General features: G+C 39.3%; 1 protein-coding gene across 1 annotated transcript; it reads left to right on the top strand.

Moving 5' to 3' along the window:
- Window positions 1-2,366: 2,366 nt before the first annotated feature.
- Window positions 2,367-14,793, top strand: cetn3 (centrin 3). Its single transcript, XM_020660792.3, has 5 exons — window positions 2,367-2,525; window positions 11,086-11,221; window positions 11,822-11,936; window positions 12,663-12,854; window positions 14,441-14,793. Exons 1-5 carry the CDS (start codon window positions 2,509-2,511, stop codon window positions 14,482-14,484), a joined length of 504 nt encoding a protein of 167 aa, XP_020516448.1. The 5' UTR covers window positions 2,367-2,508; the 3' UTR covers window positions 14,485-14,793.
- Window positions 14,794-19,653: the final 4,860 nt, after the last annotated feature.

Genomic DNA, 19,653 nt, shown 5'->3' with positions numbered 1-19,653 from the left:
TGTCTGAAACACTGGAGAGAGAGAGAGAGAGAGAGAGAGAGAGAGAGAGAGTCCCTCTGCACCTTTAAGAAAAAGCTAAAGACCCAGCTCTTTCATGAATACCTACTAACTTAATGATGATGGTCTCCATATTATTGATGATGATGATGGTAATGACGATGGTTTTTGTTTGATAACGACGACTTATAAGATGGTTTCTATACTGATTAGAGCTCTCAAGAACTGCCCTCAATGTTGTGCTTTGCCTCTGGTCACTTCCTGTCAGCACCTGTGTGTCCAATCAGACTCAAAGCTGATCGTTTGCTCTTACTCACATTGTTCCCTTTTTTCTAGATCCTTGCTTGTGTTGTTCTTACTCTCTGATGTACGCCGCTTTGGAGAAAAGAGTCTGCTCAGTGAATTGTAGAATCTGAGGGAGCGAGGGACTGGAGAGGGGGGACAATCGTTCTTTTTTAATAAAAGTCATTTTTGCGTTGCAGCGTCACATGATGTCTACTGAAGTGTCTGTAACTTTCTCAGAAATATGAATATTAAAATAAAAATGTCACCTTGCACGCCTTTAGCAGTACGCTTCTACGATATTTAATCATGCATGCAGGAAAGCGTTGTTGATGTTTGAATGCTCATAACCTGCTCAACATCTGCATGTGTGTGTGTTTGACAGCGACGTCATGAACTTGAAGTATTTCTTTATTAGAGTGAACTGACCTCTTTAAATGTTCACTGATAAACTGATCCGGAGCAGATTCGTGCACAGTCAGTTCCACCCAGCTCTTTTTTTTCTCGCAGTTTTCTGCTTTAGCGCACTTTGGGGATTTGATCATCCTCGGCTGGGTGTGACTGAATGTTGCAAAAAGATAAATGTGAGATGATATTTGGAATGGTTGCACTGAGATCGCTGCACATGTTCTTAAGTACTGTGCTTCAACATCAAATGTGAGGTTCTTGTTCGTCCCTTCTTCTTCTTATCTTCTGAGCAGAGGAAGAAGACGTGAGGAAAAAGGAAATCGAGTCACCGTGAAGACGAGACCATGAGGAGGAGATACAGGTTTCCCTCCAGCCTCTATCTCAGCATGCACATGTGAAACAGGAGACTCGCTCGCAGATAAGCAGAGACACGGCGGCTCCTCGTTCACACCGAGCCGCCGCCGCCGCTGAGAAGTCTGTGTGGGAAATCCGTGATATGAGCTGAGGAGGAGGTCAAGGAGTCAACGAGGGACGAAAACCTTTGAAGAGACTCGATTTATGTGGACAGGAAGGATTAGTAAATAGCTCAGTGAATCTTATTTTCTGCAGAAACACATACCTGAAGTAAATATATAAAAGTCAAAGCTCACAGGAAGCTGCACGCTCAGGCAAAATGTATGTTGATTTATGGGAAGGAAAAAAAGTGCAAAGTGGGAAAAAACACAACTGAAGCTGCCTATCAGGGCTAAAATATTCATAAAGAGCATCTTCCCCCCTCGAGGGTTTGAACCAGAATAGATCCAGTTTGTGTTTTAAAGACTCAGCAGAGACGCAGGAAATAAGCAAAATGAATTATTGCAATTAAAAGTGTTTCTCTTAAAATGCCCTGCAGAGATTTATCAATCAGTCTTTATTTGTAAAGCTCCAACTCATAACAAATGTTATCTTGAGGCACCTTATTCGTTCTTATGTTAGAAAAAGAAAAATGGGATAGAAGGAGATGGATAAGATGCAGGAAGAAGGAACGGGACAAACGGGGGGGGGGGGGGTCCATAGCAGCAGGACGTCCCACCAACGATCCTGAGGAACCTACAAGACCTGAGAGCTCAGGAGCTCCCAGGAGAATATGTTGTTATTAACTAAGATTTAGAGATAGAGACATGTGATATTATGATGTGAATGCACAGAGGGAGAGAGAGTTCCTCCTGTAGTCTAAACCTAGAGCAGCATAACTAGGAGCTGGCCCAATTTGATATTTCTTTATGGGCCCGGAGGTCCTGGAGGTCCTGGAGGTCCCGGAGGTCCTGGAGGTCCTGGAGGCGCCCCTGCTCACAAGACTTTAATAAATAAAAACACATAATTCAATCAAACTCAAATGAAATAGCTGCAGGCCGACAGAGCCAATCACATCCCACTATTATATCTTCACTTACAATTCATTTTATTTTATTACAAAATGATTTACCTTTTACAACAACAATTACGTCATCATATTTCATATTTCATATTTCATATTTCATATTTCATATTTCATTCTCGCTTTAATTGTTTTTATGTTTTCCTGAGGAGACCGGGCACAGGTGACTCCACAAGAGGGCGCCAACGAGAAACAAGTCTACCCAGCCGCCGTTAAAACCACCAGAGACTCAGAAGAAGAATTCAACCAATCAGAGAACTCTTAACTGCTGCCTGGTGACCAGCGACCAATAGAAAGCGTCCGTGTGAGCGCGGACAAACGGATTTGTTGTTGTTGTTGCTGTGATATCTGTGTTTAGCCACAGAAGAGTCGGTTTGAATCAAAGACTGTAAAGAATCGTCCTAATGAGTCTTTCTCTGAGGTAAAGCGTTTTGTTTCATCCTTTATTTTTAATATCTGATGTTTGGATCCTTTTAAAGAAGCTAACGTGTAGCCGCCTAGCAACGCTACTTCGTTTATGCTAGCTTTATGTTAGCATGTTTGTTAGCATGTTTGTTAAACTGCGATAAACAAAAAGCCTGACAGATGAAACATGTCTCTTACTTTAGGTCATTATCTCCCTGTTTGTATTACTTCGTTACTCCTTAATCCACGCTCTATTCATCTCATTGGGTTAGAGTTATAAATACAATAAATAAATAAAACATTTAGATTAAAACAACAATAAGAAACAACCCGGAGTGTGTGGAGGAGGTTTTATATGTTTATAAGTCTTTTTGTTTTACACACAGAATGTTGGAAATGTGGAAATTAATTATCTTTTTTATTATTATTATTATTATTATTAATGTTCATAAAAATCTTGAGCTCAAACATGACCTTTGACCCTGATTTGTAAGTTAAGGTACTCTGCCTTTGTATTACCTGTATAATAATAAGAGGTGAAGACAAAAGGCATTAACTTCCATTTGTTAGCTGATCGTTATATTAAATCACTTCATGATAATAACATGAAATCTAGTGATCAAGGCAAAACAAAGAGTAACACCTTCAACTGCACTAAAACAGTAACTTCACCTTCAACTGCACTAAAACAGTAACTTCACCTTCAACTGCACTAAAACAGTAACTTCACCTTCATCTGCACTAAAACAGTAACTTCACCTTCAACTGCACTAAAACAGTAACTTCACCTTCAACTGCACTAAAACAGTAACTTCACCTTCAACTGCACTAAAACAGTAACTTCACCTTCAACTGCACTAAAACAGTAACTTCACCTTCAACTGCACTAAAACAGTAACTTCACTTTGATCTGCACTAAAACAGTAACTTCACTTTGATCTGCACTAAAACAGTAACTTCACTTTAATCTGCACTAAAACAGTAACTTCACTTTGATCTGCACTAAAACAGTAACTTCACCTTCATCTGCACTAAAACAGTAACTTCACCTTCAACTGCACTAAAACAGTAACTTCACTTTGATCTGCACTAAAACAGTAACTTCACTTTGATCTGCACTAAAACAGTAACTTCACTTTGATCTGCACTAAAACAGTAACTTCACCTTCAACTGCACTAAAACAGTAACTTCACTTTAATCTGCACTAAAACAGTAACTTCACTTTGATCTGCACTAAAACAGTAACTTCACCTTCAACTGCACTAAAACAGTAACTTCACTTTAATCTGCACTAAAACAGTAACTTCACTTTGATCTGCACTAAAACAGTAACTTCACTTTAATCTGCACTAAAACAGTAACTTCACCTTCAACTGCACTAAAACAGTAACTTCACTTTGATCTGCACTAAAACAGTAACTTCACCTTCAACTGCACTAAAACAGTAACTTCACTTTGATCTGCACTAAAACAGTAACTTCACTTTGATCTGCACTAAAACAGTAACTTCACCTTCAACTGCATTAAAACAGTAACTTCACTTTGATCTGCACTAAAACAGTAACTTCTCTTTGATCTGCACTAAAACAGTAACTTCACTTTGATCTGCACTAAAACAGTAACTTCACTTTGATCTGCACTAAAACAGTAACTTCACTTTGATCTGCACTAAAACAGTAACTTCACTTTAAACTGCACTAAAACAGTAACTTCACCTTCAACTGCACTAAAACAGTAACTTCACTTTGATCTGCACTAAAACAGTAACTTCACTTTGATCTGCACTAAAACAGTAACTTCACTTTGATCTGCACTAAAACAGTAACTTCACTTTGATCTGCACTAAAACAGTAACTTCACCTTCAACTGCACTAAAACAGTAACTTCACTTTGATCTGCACTAAAACAGTAACTTCACTTTAATCTGCACTAAAACAGTAACTTCACCTTCAACTGCACTAAAACAGTAACTTCACTTTGATCTGCACTAAAACAGTAACTTCACTTTAATCTGCACTAAAACAGTAACTTCACCTTCAACTGCACTAAAACAGTAACTTCACTTTGATCTGCACTAAAACAGTAACTTCACTTTAATCTGCACTAAAACAGTAACTTCACCTTCAACTTCACTAAAACAGTAACTTCACTTTGATCTGCACTAAAACAGTTACTTCACTTTGATCTGCACTAAAACAGTAACTTCACCTTCAACTGCACTAAAACAGTAACTTCACTTTAATCTGCACTAAAACAGTAACTTCACTTTGATCTGCACTAAAACAGTAACTTCACCTTCAACTGCACTAAAACAGTAACTTCACCTTCAACTGCACTAAAACAGTAACTTCACCTTCATCTGCACTAAAACAGTAACTTCACCTTCAACTGCACTAAAACAGTAACTTCACCTTCAACTGCACTAAAACAGTAACTTCACCTTCAACTGCACTAAAACAGTAACTTCACCTTCAACTGCACTAAAACAGTAACTTCACCTTCAACTGCACTAAAACAGTAACTTCACTTTGATCTGCACTAAAACAGTAACTTCACTTTGATCTGCACTAAAACAGTAACTTCACTTTGATCTGCACTAAAACAGTAACTTCACTTTGATCTGCACTAAAACAGTAACTTCACCTTCAACTGCACTAAAACAGTAACTTCACTTTAATCTGCACTAAAACAGTAACTTCACTTTGATCTGCACTAAAACAGTAACTTCACTTTAATCTGCACTAAAACAGTAACTTCACCTTCAACTGCACTAAAACAGTAACTTCACCTTCATCTGCACTAAAACAGTAACTTCACCTTCAACTGCACTAAAACAGTAACTTCACCTTCAACTGCACTAAAACAGTAACTTCACTTTGATCTGCACTAAAACAGTAACTTCACTTTGATCTGCACTAAAACAGTAACTTCACCTTCAACTGCACTAAAACAGTAACTTCACCTTCAACTGCACTAAAACAGTAACTTCACTTTGATCTGCACTAAAACAGTAACTTCACCTTCAACTGCACTAAAACAGTAACTTCACCTTCAACTGCACTAAAACAGTAACTTCACCTTCAACTGCACTAAAACAGTAACTTCACCTTCAACTGCACTAAAACAGTAACTTCACCTTCAACTGCACTAAAACAGTAACTTCACTTTGATCTGCACTAAAACAGTAACTTCACTTTGATCTGCACTAAAACAGTAACTTCACTTTGATCTGCACTAAAACAGTAACTTCACTTTGATCTGCACTAAAACAGTAACTTCACTTTAATCTGCACTAAAACAGTAACTTCACTTTGATCTGCACTAAAACAGTAACTTCACTTTAATCTGCACTAAAACAGTAACTTCACCTTCAACTGCACTAAAACAGTAACTTCACCTTCAACTGCACTAAAACAGTAACTTCACCTTCAACTGCACTAAAACAGTAACTTCACCTTCAACTGCACTAAAACAGTAACTTCACCTTCAACTGCACTAAAACAGTAACTTCACTTTGATCTGCACTAAAACAGTAACTTCACTTTGATCTGCACTAAAACAGTAACTTCACCTTCAACTGCACTAAAACAGTAACTTCACCTTCAACTGCACTAAAACAGTAACTTCACTTTGATCTGCACTAAAACAGTAACTTCACTTTGATCTGCACTAAAACAGTAACTTCACCTTCAACTGCACTAAAACAGTAACTTCACCTTCAACTGCACTAAAACAGTAACTTCACCTTCAACTGCACTAAAACAGTAACTTCACTTTGATCTGCACTAAAACAGTAACTTCACTTTGATCTGCACTAAAACAGTAACTTCACTTTAATCTGCACTAAAACAGTAACTTCACTTTGATCTGCACTGAAACAGTAACTTCACTTTAATCTGCACTAAAACAGTAACTTCACTTTGATCTGCACTAAAACAGTAACTTCACCTTCAACTGCACTAAAACAGTAACTTCACCTTCAACTGCACTAAAACAGTAACTTCACTTTGATCTGCACTAAAACAGTAACTTCACTTTGATCTGCACTAAAACAGTAACTTCACTTTGATCTGCACTAAAACAGTAACTTCACTTTGATCTGCACTAAAACAGTAACTTCACTTTGATCTGCACTAAAACAGTAACTTCACTTTAATCTGCACTAAAACAGTAACTTCACTTTGATCTGCACTAAAACAGTAACTTCACTTTAATCTGCACTAAAACAGTAACTTCACCTTCAACTGCACTAAAACAGTAACTTCACCTTCATCTGCACTAAAACAGTAACTTCACCTTCAACTGCACTAAAACAGTAACTTCACCTTCAACTGCACTAAAACAGTAACTTCACTTTGATCTGCACTAAAACAGTAACTTCACTTTGATCTGCACTAAAACAGTAACTTCACCTTCAACTGCACTAAAACAGTAACTTCACCTTCAACTGCACTAAAACAGTAACTTCACTTTGATCTGCACTAAAACAGTAACTTCACTTTGATCTGCACTAAAACAGTAACTTCACCTTCAACTGCACTAAAACAGTAACTTCACCTTCAACTGCACTAAAACAGTAACTTCACCTTCAACTGCACTAAAACAGTAACTTCACCTTCAACTGCACTAAAACAGTAACTTCACCTTCAACTGCACTAAAACAGTAACTTCACTTTGATCTGCACTAAAACAGTAACTTCACTTTGATCTGCACTAAAACAGTAACTTCACTTTGATCTGCACTAAAACAGTAACTTCACTTTGATCTGCACTAAAACAGTAACTTCACTTTAATCTGCACTAAAACAGTAACTTCACTTTGATCTGCACTAAAACAGTAACTTCACTTTAATCTGCACTAAAACAGTAACTTCACCTTCAACTGCACTAAAACAGTAACTTCACCTTCAACTGCACTAAAACAGTAACTTCACCTTCAACTGCACTAAAACAGTAACTTCACCTTCAACTGCACTAAAACAGTAACTTCACCTTCAACTGCACTAAAACAGTAACTTCACTTTGATCTGCACTAAAACAGTAACTTCACTTTGATCTGCACTAAAACAGTAACTTCACCTTCAACTGCACTAAAACAGTAACTTCACCTTCAACTGCACTAAAACAGTAACTTCACTTTGATCTGCACTAAAACAGTAACTTCACTTTGATCTGCACTAAAACAGTAACTTCACCTTCAACTGCACTAAAACAGTAACTTCACCTTCAACTGCACTAAAACAGTAACTTCACCTTCAACTGCACTAAAACAGTAACTTCACCTTCAACTGCACTAAAACAGTAACTTCACTTTGATCTGCACTAAAACAGTAACTTCACTTTGATCTGCACTAAAACAGTAACTTCACTTTAATCTGCACTAAAACAGTAACTTCACTTTGATCTGCACTGAAACAGTAACTTCACTTTAATCTGCACTAAAACAGTAACTTCACTTTGATCTGCACTAAAACAGTAACTTCACCTTCAACTGCACTAAAACAGTAACTTCACCTTCAACTGCACTAAAACAGTAACTTCACTTTGATCTGCACTAAAACAGTAACTTCACCTTCAACTGCACTAAAACAGTAACTTCACTTTGATCTGCACTAAAACAGTAACTTCACTAAAACAGTAACTTCACCTTCAACTGCACTAAAACAGTAACTTCACTTTGATCTGCACTAAAACAGTAACTTCACTTTGATCTGCACTAAAACAGTAACTTCACTTTGATCTGCACTAAAACAGTAACTTCACTTTGATCTGCACTAAAACAGTAACTTCACTTTAATCTGCACTAAAACAGTAACTTCACTTTGATCTGCACTAAAACAGTAACTTCACTTTAATCTGCACTAAAACAGTAACTTCACTTTGATCTGCACTAAAACAGTAACTTCACCTTCAACTGCACTAAAACAGTAACTTCACCTTCAACTGCACTAAAACAGTAACTTCACTTTGATCTGCACTGAAACAGTAACTTCACTTTGATCTGCACTAAAACAGTAACTTCACTTTGATCTGCACTAAAACAGTAACTTCACCTTCAACTGCACTAAAACAGTAACTTCACTTTGATCTGCACTGAAACAGTAACTTCACTTTGATCTGCACTAAAACAGTAACTTCACTTTGATCTGCACTAAAACAGTAACTTCACTTTGATCTGCACTAAAACAGTAACTTCACTTTAATCTGCACTAAAACAGTAACTTCACTTTGATCTGCACTAAAACAGTAACTTCACTTTAATCTGCACTAAAACAGTAACTTCACTTTGATCTGCACTAAAACAGTAACTTCACCTTCAACTGCACTAAAACAGTAACTTCACTTTGATCTGCACTAAAACAGTAACTTCACTTTGATCTGCACTAAAACAGTAACTTCACTTTGATCTGCACTAAAACAGTAACTTCACTTTAATCTGCACTAAAACAGTAACTTCACTTTGATCTGCACTAAAACAGTAACTTCACTTTAATCTGCACTAAAACAGTAACTTCACTTTGATCTGCACTAAAACAGTAACTTCACCTTCAACTGCACTAAAACAGTAACTTCACTTTGATCTGCACTAAAACAGTAACTTCACCTTCAACTGCACTAAAACAGTAACTTCACCTTCAACTGCACTAAAACAGTAACTTCACTTTGATCTGCACTAAAACAGTAACTTCACTTTGATCTGCACTGAAACAGTAACTTCACTTTGATCTGCACTAAAACAAAGACAGAAGACCTTAACTGAGTCTGAGCTTTACAGAACGCTGCAGTACAAAGACCCTGATGAGTAAAGTTACTCTACAAAGACCCTGATGACTGAAGTTACTCTGCAAAGACCCTGATGAGTAAAGTTACTCTACAAAGACCCTGATGAGTAAAGTTACTCTACAAAGACCCTGATGACTGAAGTTACTCTACAAAGACCCTGATGAGTAAAGTTACTCTACAAAGACCCTGATGAGTAAAGTTACTCTACAAAGACCCTGATGAGTAAAGTTACTCTACAAAGACCCTGATGACTGAAGTTACTCTACAAAGACCCTGATGAGTGAAGTTACTCTACAAAGACCCTGATGAGTAAAGTTACTCTACAAAGACCCTGATGACTGAAGTTACTCTACAAAGACCCTGATGAGTAAAGTTACTCTACAAAGACCCTGATGAGTAAAGTTACTCTGCCTTGGTTTCTCGAGGGCTTTTGGAAGTTAAGGCAAATACAACGTACTATTTTCTCAAAAAAAAGAACAACACAATTGACTCACGATATCTGTCCTCATGATAAAGCACATCTGTAATGTTCCAAAAATGACAAAAACTCAAGTTACTGCCTTTTGTCTTTGTAGGGCAGAATAAACGGCCTGTGTTATAAACAGTGACATGTGAGACTACTCTTGCATGTTGAGTTAGTTTGTACTAACCAATCAGAGACAGAGTAGGAAAGGTCATCCCTTCATCATCCTCGGGTTAGGGTTGCAGAATCCTACTGAATACTTTCAATCAATCTGTCTTTCCACAAGTGAAAGTGCACATTATAACGGTATTTATTTTTCTTATATTAAATTACTGTAAATAATAATAACTTTATATTATTTTAATAATAATAACTTTATTTCTATAGCACCTTTTAAAAACACAGGTTTACAAAGTGCTTTGACAAACAGCAAAAACAAGAACAAACTAAACCAAACACAGAAGAACTTAAACAACAACAAGAACATAAGAAATGCAAAATACTAAAAATAATTAAATACAATTCAACAGAAAAGAACCCAAAGTGCAGGATATACAACAGACATATAGAACCCGACCATCACAAGAACCATCATAAGAACCATTATAAGAACCATCATAAGAACCATCATAAGAACCATCACAAGAACCATCATAAGAACCAAAACAAGAACCATCATAAGAACCATCACAAGAACCATCACAAGAACCATCATAAAAACCCAAATGTAATATGTTTGTTTTTACATTTGCTGATTTTTGGATTCTACTCCTCTTTTTTAATCCTTGTAACAACCAAATTTACCCCAACAGGGGATCAATAAAGTTGATTTTATGCCTTGCTGATATCTCTAAATGGGATGAATGAACACCACCTTCAACTCAATCTTTCAAAGACTGAGCTCCTTGTCATCCCAGCCAGTCCCTCTATGCAACCACAGATCAATATCCAGCTTGGAACAACCAAACTCATGCTCACAAAGTCTGCAGGAACCTGGGTGTCATGATTGATGACCAGCTAATATTTAAGGTTCAAGTAGCCTCGATTGCCCGGTCATGTCGATTTGCCCTGAACAACATCAGGAAGATCAGACCTTACCTGTCAGAGCTACACAGCTCCTGGTACAGGCTCTTGTGATATCTCAAATGTTCAGATATTTCTTGATTATACTTCAGAAACAGCTGAATGTTTGCAGCACTTTGAGTCCAAGACAAACTTCCCCAAGGGGCAATAAAGTGTATCGCATTAATCATATGAGTGATAGAGAATACTAAAATGATCCACAAAGTTTACAGTATTTAATGTCACTTCTGTGTTTTCTCTCTCCAGACCTGAACTGGCAGCAGATAAGAACAAGCGTAAGAAGAGGAGAGAGCTCACCGAGGATCAGAAACATGAAATCAAAGAAGCTTTCGATCTGTTCGACACCGACAAAGATCATGAAATAGATTACCACGAGCTGAAGGTGAGTGAAGAACGACAGTTTTGTCTTGTTATAAATCCACAGTGTGCCTTCACCCTTCAACAAAAGCCCAAACTCTGCTGCATCATATAGCCTCAGACAGACGGAGAACAACTTCTGCACAGCAGGGAAAGTAGCAACATAAAGATTCCAGCTTTGCAGAGCTAACTGTTTTCTCTCTGTGTTGTAAATTCTGTTTGTGAAAGACAGGAGAAAGTTTGATTACTTTAACTATTGTTTATTAATATTAGGATCCCTATTAGCCCTGGCACATGACTGCAGCTTCTCTTCCTGGTGTCCACAATATAATTAAACTATTAGTGATTTCTCACCTGCAGTAAACTCCTGATATATCCAGGCTGAGCTGCATGTGTTTCCTGTTTCTAATAAACAAAAGTAGCGAGCTATTAAGCTAACCCTTAATGTACAGAAATGACGGAGAGAATAACAAATAGAGGCCGGGTTATTTAAAACCTCATCTCGGTTTCATCAGGTCACACCCTGAAAAACATACTTCAGGTGCATTAATAATTTCCTCACAGCCCGGCTGTGGATGTAAAGTATAAAGTATTTATCAAATCTTTATATCAAACATGCCAACAGGTGGCGATGCGAGCTCTCGGTTTTGAAGTGAAGAAAGTCGACGTTTTGAAGATCCTCAAAGACTACGACCGAGAGGGAAACGGAAAGATCACTTTTGAGGATTTCAATGAAGTCGGTGAGCTTGTCTTGAACTGGTTTAACCCTCAGACATCAGTTTGATTTACGACCCTCTGAAGTCACTTAGGACAAAAATGTCCACTTCCAAAAAACTGATATATAAATAGAACAGATTGATATTTTTTTCTACTTTTTTCTGCATAAATTTCTTAAACAACTTCAGCCCTGCTCAAAACTACCAAACATTCAATCATTTTTAGGAATTTAACCCTTTAAATGCCAGTTTGATTACTTGATGTCACTGTTGTTATTTATGAAAAAAAGATTATCCAAAATATTGACTTTGATGCATTGTTAGTTTTTGTGTAGCATCAGATTTAAAATGTAGTTCCCTGTTTGGACATTAGAGGGCGCAAATGTCCAATTTATAGAATAGAATAGAATTACTTTGTTGATCCCAAACTGGGAAATTGTGGTTTTTACAATTTACATTTTACAATTTAAAAAAACTGCTATATAAATAGAACAGATTCATATTTTTTTCTACTTATTTTTGCATAAATCTCTTAAACAACTTCAGCCCTGCTCAAAAATATCAAATAATTATCAGGAACTTAACCCTTTAAATGCCAGTTTGATTACATGATTTTGGCATTTAAAGGGTTAAATTCCTGACACTTATTCAATATTTGGTAGTGAGTGAGTTTGTCTTGAACTGGTCTAAGATGTGATGGTTGAACCCGGCTGGTTGATATTTATGAGACGCATCATGTTACGTATGCAGTGACCGACCGCATCCTGGAGCGGGACCCCAAGGAGGAGATCATGAAGGCCTTCAAGCTGTTTGACGACGACGAATCGGGAAAGATCGGTCTGAGGAACCTGAGACGAGTCGCTCGAGAACTCGGGGAGAACATCAGCGACGAGGAGCTGCGCAGCATGATCGACGAGTTCGACGCCGACGGAGACGGAGAAAGTAAGACATCCAGTTACTGATCCCAAAGCTGTCAAAGAGAAACTGTTTTAGGGGCGCTGGTGGCGCAGTGGTTAGTGCGCGCCGCATGTATGGAGGCTGTAGTTCTTCAAGCGGGCGGCCCAGGTTCAAATCCCACCTGTGGCTCATTTCCCGCATGTCGTTCCCAACTCTCTGTCTCCCCGGTTTCCGACTCTATCCACTTTCCTATCTCTACAATAAAGACACAAAAAGCCATATAATAAATCTTTATAAGAACAATTTAAAAAAGAGAAACTGTTTTTGTTGTTGGGTGAAACAGAACTGAAGCAAAAGTCTGCGCCCGATGAATCCATCAGTTTTTACATCATGTGATTTTACTGTTTGTCCCTTTGTGAAGTGTTTTATCACAACAACAGAACAGCTCAGTGTTCTGCCTTCTTCACTCCTTCAGTCTGATCAGGAAGTCTGAAGTAGTTAACAGTTTGATCCAGCAGAGGGCGCTCTCAGCATAACTTGACAATTGTGTGCACTGTTGACCTCAGCAAGAAGACAGTACTGTTGTAAAAGCAACAGGGGGCGCTATTCAGGAGATGCAGACTGACATAATAATAATAATAATAAAGTTTATTGATAAAGCAAGCCACAAAGTGCTTTACAGAAAAATTAAAATCCCAACAGTCAAATACACAACAATAAAATCCTATTAAAAAAAGCATGAAAAATAAAACAACAGTGCAGCAATCATCCAATGAACAGAGAGAAGAGAAACAACCGAGACAAAGATCGGCTAAAGTTAACAGTAAAACAAATAAAAACATCATGGATGAAACGAGGATTATAAGAAGGCCTTACGATAAAAATGTGTTTTTAAAAGAAGATACTGATGTATCTACATGAGGGAGACTCTCTGCAGAAAGCAGCCCTCTGATTGGTGGAGAGACACAGGGTCACTACAAACCTGCAACTCTCCAAGCTGGCTCGCAAAGATAGGCGTGTACCAGAATCGTCTGTGCACTCTGAACGGGCGTTCTGCACTCGACCCCGATCAGGTTAATAGACTTTTGTTTCTGGTGAATACTATTAAAATACAAATCTGTCTTTTTGGATAAATTCTGAAAATGTTTTGTCTCTGTGGTCAAATGCTACCGGGTCATGTTCCAAATTTGTTGGAAAAATGACAGTCCGTGTGGAAACACAAGCAAGCATAGAGGGCGGAGCTATACACACTGCAGTCTGCGGGTTGGTCAAAAGAATCGTTACTTCCCGTGTCACAGCGGTAATAAAACACAAAACGCTCCATATGTAAATATCTGGTAGATTTCCAGAGAGTCGTTTCAAGGCTGTTTTTGTTTTTTTGTGATGATGTCAGCGCGTAGCTCCATGGACGACCGCTCGGGGCAAAACCAGTTTACACATCGCCCTTAATGAGGACTTTACACCCGAAGTTAAGACACACACACCAGCTGCTGAAACAGGAAGCAGACTTTAAAGGAAACTAAAGAATGAGTCGATGAGTCGCCTGAACGTTAACCTCCACAAACATTCAGCAGCTTTTCTGGAATATTCTAAACGAGTTTTAATGATCAAAGTGTTTTTGTGTTTTTCAGTAAACCAGGAAGAGTTCCTCTCCATCATGACAGAGGACTCATGATGACGACGCTTTCTGTTCCTGTGGACTGAACATCATGAGCTGTATGGAGGCGGGCGCCGTGAGCTCTGGAGGGTCCGACGTGGAGCGGACTCACTCATTGGCCCGTCGAGCTGAGCGGTGTGTCCTGAAGATGTTTCTAATCAGTGCGTTTGATTTCTTCATGATTGAGCCGGAGAACATTTCAGACTTCATGAAGTTTCTGATATTTGTTGTTTTTTGTTGTCTGTTGTTTCTCCTGGAGGAGTCTGTGGTTTAAAATATGAAATGTGATATTTATTCTGTGCAAAATAAAATCAGTTTGGCAGCCAGGATGTGATGTCATCGTGCGATGCTGTCTCTTTAGTTTACATGAGATCACTAAACTAGTGCTGGTGCTAACAATGCTAACTGGACTTTTTACACGCTCACACATACACACACACACACACACACACACAGTTACTCTCCCACTACGCTGACGAGCAGAGACGCCTGATTGGACGACGGAGGTCACTGCTGCTTCAGTCAATACTCCCAACACATAATCCACGCCCCCTCAGCAGATTTGGACCAGACTCGGTCAGACTTCTGGTTGGTGGGACAACTTTAAAAATGAAATGGTCATTGCAGAGAAATGGGGTGAAAATGTTCACATGTCAGGGACATCGTTGTTGACTTGGCGTGCTCATGTGACTCTTTAAGGTCGTTTATTTCGTCTTAGTCGTGTCTGTGATGTCGTTTCTCCTCTCTCATTAACTTGACTTTCTCATCGAGGTTAGTTTGCATCTCTTTTTGGTGATCTTTCTTTTGTGTTTTTTTTGCTCTTCTGTCTTTTTGTCTTTTTGTCTTTTCTTTTGCAGGTCTTGTTGGTCGTTTAGCTCTTTTCTTTTTTGTGATGTCTTTCGGGTTTTTGCTCTCTTAGAATCTTTGGACAGTTTTCTCTCTTTGTTGACATTTTGTTGACTTTTTAAAATGTCTTATCTGCAGTTTTACTTGCTGTACCTCAGCTGTCCACCAGAGGGCAGCACTCTCACATCTCTAACCCTTTATGATGTGTTTGGTGAACTTCAGCCTCACTACATGATAACTCAAATGTTTCTGCCAGTTTGAACTCTTTAAACTCAACGTTTCAAACCAAGAAAGACTCTAATCCAAACTTTCTACATTAAAAACTCTGAGTTCACATATTTTCTGATGATGTGTGAGCTCGTCACTCTCTGCTCGCAGCAGAGACGCAGAACCTGGACCACAAAAACCCCTCCATAGGCGGATCCTCCTGTGCTCCCTGTTATTTGGGCCCCCGCAGACCTTTAACCACGGCTTTAGATGAAGGTCTGCGGCATGTGTTTTTCCTCCGTTTAACCCCTCGTCTGCCGCCCTCATGATGAAGAGGAGTGTGGTCGGCTAACCCCAGTTTGCTTTGGTAATAACACGAGGCGATCGCACAATGACAGGCTGCAGCGCTCTGTGGCTTTTCTCCTGTGTCATAAAGTTTCTGAGTGGGACGACTGAAAGTGATGCAGTGAGAGAGCGCTCACACACACACACACACACACACACACACACTGAAGGTCAGCAGCAGCTCTGAGGGGTAATCATCAGAACCTGGACCCGGTCTGTCCTGCAGGGACTTTGCCCTTGCTCCGGCACATGCTCAGCTGTCGGTCCATATGCTCCAGAAATAAACCACACCAGTTCCTCCCCAGTTACAACCTCAGAGTCGCCCCCCTGTGGTTAGCATGACACCACACACAGACGCACACACACACACACACACTCTTTTGTAGTGCGTAATGGTGGGGGTGACTACACAGGGCCCCAGTGGAGGAGGGGGCCCTGATTGGACTTCAGAAGAAATGAAACCTGAAATAATCAAGTAATGAAATTTAAAACTGAAGAAACTTTTAAACAATAAATATCAACCTCAAAAAATCCTGTTAATTGTCGAGTTAGCTTTCAAAGGTGAAATATACAATCGCCCCCCCCCCCCCCCCCCCCTTCAGTCACATTCAGACGAACAGAAAACCCCTCAGATGTGTTTTCAGTCTTCAAACATTTAAAGTGTTTCAGAGTTTGGTCGCCAGGCGTCTCTGAAGCATCTCGTCAGAGTTCAGCTCTGCGTCCACCTGTCAGTCATTAGAACAGATATGCCCTCTATGTGACAACACTTACCCTCCGACACCCCCTCCTCTCAGACGGGGGGAACAGGGAGGGGGAGGGGGGGTTCAGATCTGAGCGGTTGATGTTCTCCAGAAACTGATTATTACAGAAAGTCTCTTCATCTGATGAGACCTAACTCGCCCACAGTCCGCACAGAGAGAGAGAGAGAGAGATGTCAGCGTGTTAACGACGTCTGTCAGCTGTGATGGTGACACCAGCCTCCAGGTGGGGTCCTGACCTTTGACCCCCCCCTGACCTCGACCTGCACGGCCACCTCGAGTCGAGCCACGTCGTAAAATGATCGGCATGAGAAGCAGCTCGTTGTGAAGTTTCTTATTATCATCCTCAACATTTAATTTCCTTTTTAGTCTTTTTCAACATTTGAGGCTGAACTGTCGTCGAGTCAAGTTTTTTTATTTCTCACATTTCAGCAACGAATCAAAGAGGTTCAGACACGGCGGTGTCAGAAGCATCACCACGAAGACACGTTCAAATAGAAACGTTTAAAAATCACTCAAACAAACCGTTAACCATCACAGAGAAAATATGAAATAAAATCTTAATCAGAAATACAGAAATAAGACTTTAAGTAGACTGCTGGTTATGGCGGCGAGCAAGGTGGACGTGGTTACTCGTGCTCCGTTGCTAGAGACTAAGTCAAAATCGGGACCAGGGCAGGGTGAGACCGAGTCTACAATTCTACAATTCACTTAGCAGACTCTTTTCTCCAAAGCGTCGTACATCAGAGAGTAAGAACAACACAAGCAAGGATCTAGAAAAAAGGGAACAATGTCAGTAAGAGCAAACGATCAGCTTTGAGTCTGATTGGACACACAGGTGCTGACAGGAAGTGACCAGAGGCAAAGCACAACATTGAGGGCAGTTCTTGAGAGCTCTAATCAGTATAGAAACCATCTTATAAGTCGTCGTTATCAAACAAAAACCATCGTCATTACCATCATCATCATCAATAATATGGAGACCATCATCATTAAGTTAGTAGGTATTCATGAAAGAGCTGGGTCTTTAGCTTTTTCTTAAAGGTGCAGAGGGACTCTGCAGATCACATGGAGTTTGGAAGTTCATTCCACCACCGGGGGGCGACAGAGGAGAAGAGTCCAGTCAGAGACTTAGGACCTTGTTGTGAAGGTTGGATCAGACGCCTTTCATTGTCAGAGCGTAGTGGGGGGGAGGGAGTGTAGACCTGGATGAGAGAGTTAAAGTAAGGATGAGACGTTTTAGTCGCTGTTTTGTAAGCGAGAGGCAGAGCTTTAAATTTGATGCGAGCAGTAACTGGGAGCCAGTGTAAGGAGATAGAACAGCGGAGTGACATGTCAAGACCAAGACCGAGACATTTAGGGATCGAGAGTGAGTCAAGACCAAGACATTTAGGGATCAAGACTGAGTCAAGACCAAGACTGAGACATTTAGGGATCAAGACTGAGTCAAGACCAAGACTGAGACATTTAGGGATCAAGACTGAATCAAGACCAAGACCGAGACATTTAGGGATAGAGACCAAGTCAAGACCGAGACCAAGTCAAGACCAAGACCTAGACCAGGGTAGGGTGAGACCGAGTCAAGACAAAGACCGAGACATTTAGGGATAGAGACCGAGTCAAGCCGAGATAGCAATATGCCTACAGGTGCTATATTCATTGACCTTGCTAAAGCATTTGGTTGATCATTTCTTTTCTTCATTATTGAAGTCAATGTGTTTTTTTCAGGGCAGCCAGTCAGACTTCCAGATTATTGATAAAGGTGTGCCACAAGGTTCATCTTTAGGTCCTCTATTATTCTCCATCTTCATCAATGACCTCTCACAAGTTTGTTCTGACTGTCAAATTCATTTATATGCCGATGACACTGTAATATACTCCTCCAGTTCGGACATTTCACTAATTCAATAATCTGATTTTAATCTAGTCCAAAAATGGTTCTCTGTCAATAAGCTTCTTCTGAAAAAGAAAAAATCATATTTTATGTTGTTCTGCACTCGACCAGATTCTTTGCCTTTAACAAAAAACTGACATATTCATTTCCTGGATGGAACAGCATTAGAAAAAGTAGATGAATTTAAATATTTGGGCCTTTGGCTAGATTCCTAGTTATCTTTCAAACCTCATATCAACTCAATCTCTAAGAAAATATATGCTCGACCAAGACCGAGACCAAGACCAAGACCAAGACCGAGACATTTAGGGATAGAGACCGAGTAACTGAACTTCTGAGTTTACAACAAAACAGTTTGATGTGTACATGTTGTGTACATGTTGTGTACATGTTGTGTGTATATGGTGTACATGTTGTGTACATGTTGTGTACATGTTGTGTACCTGTGTGTACATGTTGTGTGTATATTGTGTACATGTTCTGTGTATATTGTGTAAATGTTGTGTACATGTTGTGTACATGTTGTGTACATGTTGTGTACATGTTCTGTGTATATTGTGTAAATGTTGTGTAAATGTTGTGTACATGTTGTGTACATGTTGTGTACATGTGTGTATATTGTGTACATGTTGTGTACATGTTGTGTACATGTTGTGTACATGTTGTGTGTATATTGTGTACATGTTGTGTACATGTTGTGTACCTGTGTGTACATGTTGTGTGTATATTGTGTACATGTTGTGTGTATATTGTGTAAATGTTGTGTACATGTTGTGTACATGTTGTGTGTATATTGTGTACATGTTGTGTACATGTTGTGTATATTGTGTACATATTGTGTACATGTTGTGTACATGTTGTGTGTATATTGTGTACATGTTGTGTACATGTGTGTGTATTGTGTACATGTTGTGTACATGTTGTGTACCTGTGTGTACATGTTGTGTACATGTTGCGTACATGTTGTGTGTATGTTGTGTACCTGTGTGTACATGTTGTGTGTATATTGTGTACATGTTGTGTACATGTTGTGTACCTGTGTGTACATGTTGTGTGCATGTGTACATGTTGTGTGTATATTGTGTACATGTTGTGTACATGTTGTGTACCTGTGTGTACATGTTGTGTACATGTTGT

Source organism: Labrus bergylta, chromosome 17 (assembly GCF_963930695.1).
Source record: "Labrus bergylta chromosome 17, fLabBer1.1, whole genome shotgun sequence".
NCBI lineage: Eukaryota > Metazoa > Chordata > Actinopteri > Labriformes > Labridae > Labrus > Labrus bergylta.
This window is presented reverse-complemented; position numbering and strand designations above follow the sequence as displayed.

Bases quoted from the DNA above. Each gene is read 5' to 3' on its own strand.
- cetn3 (XM_020660792.3), top strand. The intron at 11,222-11,821 runs GTGAGTGAAGAA...ACATGCCAACAG, and splicing joins TAGATTACCACGAGCTGAAG to GTGGCGATGCGAGCTCTCGG. The intron at 12,855-14,440 runs GTAAGACATCCA...TGTGTTTTTCAG, and splicing joins CGCCGACGGAGACGGAGAAA to TAAACCAGGAAGAGTTCCTC.